General features: G+C 32.3%; 1 protein-coding gene across 1 annotated transcript; it reads right to left on the bottom strand.

The window, feature by feature from the left end:
* Window positions 1–358: 358 nt before the first annotated feature.
* On the bottom strand, window positions 359–6,855 carry LOC124367175 (zinc metalloproteinase nas-13-like). Its single transcript, XM_046823826.1, has 6 exons — window positions 6,789–6,855; window positions 5,147–5,243; window positions 4,217–4,363; window positions 3,049–3,360; window positions 1,843–1,976; window positions 359–514 (listed from the first exon to the last, which is right to left on the bottom strand). Exons 2-6 carry the CDS (start codon window positions 5,232–5,234, stop codon window positions 419–421), a joined length of 777 nt encoding a protein of 258 aa, XP_046679782.1. The 5' UTR covers window positions 5,235–5,243; window positions 6,789–6,855; the 3' UTR covers window positions 359–418.
* Window positions 6,856–7,580: the final 725 nt, after the last annotated feature.

Here is a 7,580-nt window from a genome sequence, read left to right as displayed (position 1 = left end):
ATTTTTTAGTTTTAGTTCGTTTTAAATAAGAAAGAGAGTTACATACTAGAAATGCCAATTCATAAAATAAGGATTAAAAGGTTACCTTAATTTATTAGTGACACGACAAACAATCATGGGGGTTTTTCCATTTTCATGCTTAAAACTTGCAGGTAAATCTCCCCTTTTGAAAATACTAGCCAATGCACTAGGATCGAGCAGCCACAGTAGCAATACAAATTAAATTATTATGACAGCCTTAAGTTTTATTACCAGCGCCATGAAAAAATCAAATGGAGAAAACCTACTGTAACACATTTGCACTATACCACAATAAACAGATGAGGTTATAAGGGACACACTTTGAAAAAAAAAATAATTAAAGTTTGAAGGCCTTTTTAATTCTTCATGGTGTAAAAACTAATGATAACTGAGACTATCATATAAATATGATGTTACAATTATACATGATGTTCAGTTTTTCCATGTCACCTCTGCTGAGATGGCCATCATTGTATATCACGGCTCCTTCCTCCTGGAACCATAAAAGGGTGAGATCATTCGTTAACATTACACTTGTGACATCATTATAATATAGTTAATATGATTAAGTACGTCATGTAAAAAATAAACACCAACAATAAAATTATGGTATTTTGCGCAATTAATTAACTCGTTTGGATCTTACAAAATGGTATGGAAGCACAATTAGATAATTTTCTAAAAACATGAACTTTGAAAAACCATTTATCCCTCGTTAAAATGTTTTATACTGCTTCTAAAACTTGCACACATTCTATTCCGCTTTCTAGATTAGTAAAATTAACTTAAAACACGATGATGAAAGTAAGTGATGGTCTTATGTCATCATCACGCACAAAAATAGAAGAAATATTGAATACATCAATGGGGTGGAAATGTTACAAGTCTCGTCGTACTTTGTTTGATTTTTTATTTGTTCATTCAGGTCAAGAAGACAAGTGATTTAGGTGTAAAAAGAACTTATCTTGTAGTTAAAAATTCATTAGATGAGTCCTTAAAAACCATTGCACTGTTTACTAGGCGACAGTATATTAATAACTTGTAAATCTGGTGAGTTTAGTTTCCGAGTTACATCCACCACGGGCATAAATATTGGCTACATCACGTTTAAAGAAGGTAAAGACAAATTCTGTTGCACCCTCTTTCAATCAAAGCAGTAAAAGGGTGGCATTCCTTAATTTTTAGAGTTGCAAGAAACTATAAATGTTTAGCGTCCGCATTGATATTTGATTATAAAATTAGTAAGGTTACATACCTTTCCATCGTTAGTCCTACTTTCTATGTCAGTGGTGACTAATTTCAGTACCATTTTTCCAGTATAAGACATGTCAAATTGTTAAATTAAAGTACGTCTTCAGAGTAAATAAAATGGCAAATAACACTAACAAATCAACGTATAAACACAAACACACAGTAAAGTTCAAAAAGAAGAAATAGGGATACACTCATCGTACACATATGGCTTACCATTAAACAGGAACTGGACCAAAAGACATGTATTAATGTAATATAAGAATGTATGCATCCTTATTTTATTTTATACCAGCAAGAAACCATAAGTTAGCACTAATCGCTCCAATAGACACCACCCATAGTAAATTAGAAACATTACCAACCTTTACCCCATTATCCTGACATTTTTATTCAGTAATTTCCTACTCCTGTGAGTGTTGCAAGGGCTGCCCAACTGCAGCTCATCGGTGATTTTTGTGCTTAGTTATGTTATACTAACAGCCAAAGCCCAGCAAGAACTGACCCTTCATAGCGAGTATAAGATTTAAGTAATTCTAACTTAGACATTGGTTTAAAAAAGTGTCTTACCAGAGGTTCAATTGTGTCTTTTCCGTTGCTGGTGAACGCATCAGCGGCATAATGTGTCACACTGTTGTAGTCATAAGGAATTCCAAGGTCTGTGATCATGGAGTTATCATACTTGTCAAAGTTATACCCCTTGCCTGGAATATGATTTGATGATGAATTTAAAGAAACGTTTATAGTACCAGCAATAACTAACATACCTTGAGACAAGATTTAATATTGCTGTCCACCACAACAATCTTATCCGCAACTGTGAATTAAAATTTTTGATCAAGTCATTCATAAAAATTCATAATAGTAAATGTGTTTAAATTACCTTTATCCAAAACATTATTTGAAAGAAAAATTACAATTTGATATATAATAAGGATGATTTAAGATTAAAGTTTTTAAAATTTAAATGGGTAATTCGAAATAATATGATTAAATGAAAGGCGACAAGGAAAATAAAGACGATGCAACATACTAGAGGTATTTTTTAATGATTAGAAGACTGAAACCCAATATCATCTTAAAACATAAAAATTAAATGTTCAATACCTGTCTTTCTATTAAAAGACTAATTGGAAAAAACATTGCTTTCAATAAGAATAAAGATAATTTATAATTTAGATTTTTAAACAATGTCCTTATTGATTTCCCAAATATTTTTCATTTAGACTTCATTTTCTGGCCAAAATATATAATAAAAACTGTGTATACTTCCTCTCTTTGTTTCCTCCTAAATCGGAAGTGACTATGTGTAAAGTCTCACTCCCTAGATCAAGTAAGGAAAAGGAGTAACGTAAAAACGAAAGGAATTAAGAACAGTGATGTCAATTTTAATTTTCTGAAATATGTAAAGTACTGCCTTGATTGCGTCACTTATTTTATTGCTCTTTAACAGACCGGGAAAAGAATATTTATTCTTTAATTTTTTTTAAATTTGTCTAAGGTACAGGTAAAGGTAAAGGTAAAAGGAAAAAAACGGTTATTTTTTGTTGTAGTCATAACATATCAACAGATAGTATTGATTTTTAAAATACAATAGGCACACCATTGAATTTAATGAATGTATTGTACATCGATGATGAATGGAGACCCCGTTTCTAAGGTAATTATGTACATGTATAACGAGCGCAAGCAGGAAACATATTTGGATGATGAATATCACAGACGCGGATCTATGGAACTTAAAGTGTAAATAATCCGTTGAGATAGACATAGTACCTGGCAATATGTTCTTCCAGAGTATCTTGACGTAGTCATCCCTGTTAGAGGCGCTCTGCTGGTGCTGGAAGCCTAGAGTGTGCATGAGCTCATGGACAACGCCCTTGAAGTACACACAGTAGTTAGCCCTTCCCAGGTTCAGGGTCTGGGCACCCCCTACCTTCCCCACCTCGGCCCAACAGCCTGGTCTAGTCAAGTCGTCTCCTATCAGCACGTAGTCGAAGTCGTCCACTGTTCGCTCTTTGAAAGTCACACAGGAGTTGGCCTCGATCTCATCCATGGCCTTTCGGATGATTTTCCTGTCTTCCTCAGCTGAAACAGAATTTAATTTATGAGGATGTGAGTATTTATGTCAAATTCATCCGTATATCCGGTTATTCTTACTGACAGGTGAGTAGTAACTTTTACGTTGTAATAGTTGTTGTAGTTAGGTAATACCAAAACATAAATTTAACATTAAATATAAATTATCCTTAAAAAATAGAAGCTATAAGGTTCACATAGTATTGTAACAATTTTTTAAAAACTAAGATCTACTAATAAAGGATACAATTCAGACAAGACATTTATTTTTGTAGAAATTCTAAGTACTACCAGTATGCGCTTGGCAAAATTTGAATGATATTGTATCATAAACAGCACTTTCAATCGAAAATGAAAATATATGGGTACTCTTGAAGTTCAAAAGCCATTTTTAAATTTAAAATAAAGGACTAATTAAGTTAATATTATTTATTTGGTCTAATTAACTTGTTCCAGCTAATGGAGTTACAGTGAGCGTTCAAATCATGAGACAATCATTGCCTTGCTGTATTGATGAGTGCTGATCTCGAAACCTCCAACAATTTTGTGAAGCCTGAAACCTTTGTGACCAATTTTATCTAAGCAAGATTACACAAATAGTTGGGGATATCAATTAAAAAGGGAAGACCAATTGAAAATAAACCCATATGGTCTAGACCCAATATGAAAGAAAGTGCATAGAACTTTACCGTTGCGTAGGAGTAAAGCTGCGGATCTCTAACCGAGAGGTCATAGGTTCGATTCCCAAGAAGGTCAATAAAATGTGTAAGTTAGATTGTACCTTTTAGCACCATTAAGCATAAAAAATCCCTGCGTTGAAAGAATGTACTCAGGATGGTCCAAATCCTAATAAAGCAATACTTACTGAAGTCCTCAGTGATGTTGTAGGGTACGACGCCGTTCGGCCATCGAAGGCTTTTATCCTTCATAGCGTTACGGTGCACAAGTGTACCGGGAGGCTCCATGATATCGCCTTCGAACAGGCCGGTGCTCTCCCAAGGCTCGTGCTTAGCTGAAAATTGGATTCATTTACATCAAACAGAGTTAAAATTATGTTCGGGGTTTTTAATGTAGAGGCGATGTGAACAAGTTAAGGAAATGCAATCGGTCTTTAGTTGGATTATCACTTTGTAATTATAGAGTGAAAGTTTAGCAGAATGAAAGAAGGAAAAAAATTTAGTAATAATGTCACGTAGATTGTAAGAAATTTGAAGGAAAATTTAGAGACGTCTTGTAAATGGAGTGAAAAAAAGTTTCAGTAAAATAAATTTGTGCTTTTAATAAAACAGTATTCCATTAAAAATTATAATTTCCTAGTCACAAGGTATTTAAAACGTCACTTCCTGAAGCTACATGTAGCTAAAGTACATACTGATACTCGTATGAGCTGGTAAACAAATTTTATGTTGTTAATTTTAAAAGGGTTACATGTTACTAAAAATAGTTTTTTGTTTTGGATTGCAAATTTTTCACTTCAAATTTATGTCTTTAGGGAATGGCTCTGTCGTAAAAACTTACTAATCAAAGGCCGATTGAACCAATTTTATGGAAAGTAATTTCTTTATTATTTTTAAACGTATATGTTTGAATATTACTAAAGTAACTCATTTCAAAATTCTTAAAATGGACCAACACAGACAGATTATCACCTTACGCCTAAAACCAAACAGTTAGTTTATTTGTCAAACATTTGCATAATTGTATCATCTGATACCATACATATAAAAAAATATAAGAATAAAGTTAAATGTACCTTAAATGTAGGATTCAAAAAATAAAAAAGGCATTTCCTTACGAATAGTATCACCCGCATCATCTGTAGACTCCACAGGACCTGCTGATACACCTGCCAGTAGTAGCAGGAACATTTCGGGAACCAGCATGGTGTGTTGCTGAAAATATTTGGTCAAAATTATTTAAATTAGTTTCAGAATACCAACCATTATCAATAAGACATAATGGAACATAACCATATATCTATCTGAAAAGTTTCCTCTTTGTTAAATTTTTAGTAGTTTAACGTTACTGAGATGTCCTGCTAGGATTGACTCGTTTACCTCTTTTTCTTGTTTACTTAGGAGAAGACTAGCTAAAAAGGACTTTTGTACTGCTTCCAGGGAGACAGGATATCTTGACAGAAGGGAGGCACTTATATCAGGAGAGATAGAGTTTTATATCCCAATCATATCATCAACTCGTAAAAGGAAGGCAGAGCGGGCATGGAGAACCTTATTCCTTCATGTTAATGCTTTAAAAACTTTAAAAACATTAATTAAGCCCCACCCAATCAAACAGTATCCTTCGCGTTCAAATAAACCGATAGACCTATCATATGTTGCCCCAGTATCTCTAAATTTGCAATCAGTAATGTGCCACTACTGGACATTCATTAGGTAACACATCAGTATTCGATGATCCTAGTGTAGGCTCTCCTGGGAGGTAGGCATCTATATAAAAGTAATTAGTTTTCAAATATTTTAAATTTAAATTTAATAAAAAACTTTGAGATAGTAACAAAATAATGGGACTGGACATTTACACGATTACAATGCATTAAGGGCGCATAAGCTTCACATTAATATCATGTTGACAATATCCCATTATACGATAGTTGTTGGTATTAGATTAACTGATGAATCTTCCCTTCGATTTCCAAAGAATTTAATAAAAAATGAATTATTATAATTAGTTATGTAAAAGTAAGTTTTAAATCTAATTTTAAGAATTTACAGTTTCAAAAGGAAATAATGAAATCGTAACAATGAGGGTCACATTTTTTATCTCTAAAACAATATCGCTACCATAAAAATATAAACAACCTCATATATGAACGCGTTTAGGCCATTTAGGCAAAAAAATCTTTGGATAAAATTTAAAAGTTCTATAATGAGCCAGCATCTTTTGAAAATTATACGTCATCAATTAGGGCTTATTATCATCAAATTATTCTGAAAAAGAGACAATGGAATAAAATATTTTTCACCTTTTCAATGTTACTAAATACCGTAATAAATTCAATTAATATTCCGAATTATATATTTAGGCCTAAGCAAGCCAAACATAGAGGTTGCTTTTGTGAGGATCCATGAGCATCGTATATTCATGTAAATAACACTTTTAAATTATTACAAATCAAGGGAATTACTACTTTGTAATAGTTTTATTATAACTAATCCTAAATATTCTGCTTGAAATTTTAACACTTCGAAAGATCTAATTTTAACATTTTAAGTATTCGTAAAAACGTGTTTAAGAAAATTATACTTACATAAATGTTTTATCATGTTGGATTTTATGTATATAATATGTTATAGAAACATTGAAATAAGATCCTCAATAGAATATATCAACGATGTAAACGATGGTTAGATGTCATTAAAAATTCATATGCAATACTTGTTAGCACCATTTTGTAACAAACGCTTACGGATACTTACTCTGTGTCAGAATGAGTACTATTGGTAAAATCAAAGCCGATAAACCAGCAGACAATCAATAATGAGGAACATTTGACTCACAGCAGCTCAAATCTTGGCTTTTATACACATCTTTGAGGAAAAGCGGCAGAATTCGCGACAATTGTACAAACAACTCATCTGTACAAACAGTGCAACGGTATAGCTAAACTCAATGTCACCGCTTGGGCAACGATAAACATGCTGCCGATTTACTTATGCACTTTGCATTATGCATATCATAAATATCACTCGTAAAACCTACAGCCCTTAAATTATAAAAATGTTATACCATAGGCGTTCTATTAGTGCTTTGTTATTAAACTGGCAGAGTTTCCATGCATTTACTCATGTAGATTTTGAAAATTATATCGATTTAGGGTTGTAAATTTTAAAAGAAAATTATTCTAACGAAAAATCAATTGCATGCCTTGGACGCAAAAAAGTGTCGGTTATCAGGTTTCGCTGATGTTGCATGCTCATTTCATTCTTATTTGTCCTGTGACATATAAGAATGAAAAAAGCGCAAAAAATAAATTTTTTCACCCTCCTGCAGACAAAAAAAGACAAATTTTTTACATTATAAAACTCATTCATGTCTAGTGGAAATTAATTTTAGTGCTAAATTTAAAATCCACACAGATAGTTAGGCTATATAAATATGTTTCATGTTAAAAAGTCATATTGTTATGCTCATCTAAAATATTTGTTTAAAAATTAATTTACTCGGAGAATTTCTTATTGTATACATATAAAACAACGTAAAAATAGTCA

This window comes from Homalodisca vitripennis, chromosome 8 (assembly GCF_021130785.1).
Source record: "Homalodisca vitripennis isolate AUS2020 chromosome 8, UT_GWSS_2.1, whole genome shotgun sequence".
NCBI lineage: Eukaryota > Metazoa > Arthropoda > Insecta > Hemiptera > Cicadellidae > Homalodisca > Homalodisca vitripennis.
Note: the sequence above shows the minus strand (reverse complement) of the source record. Positions and strands in the feature narration are given on the sequence as shown.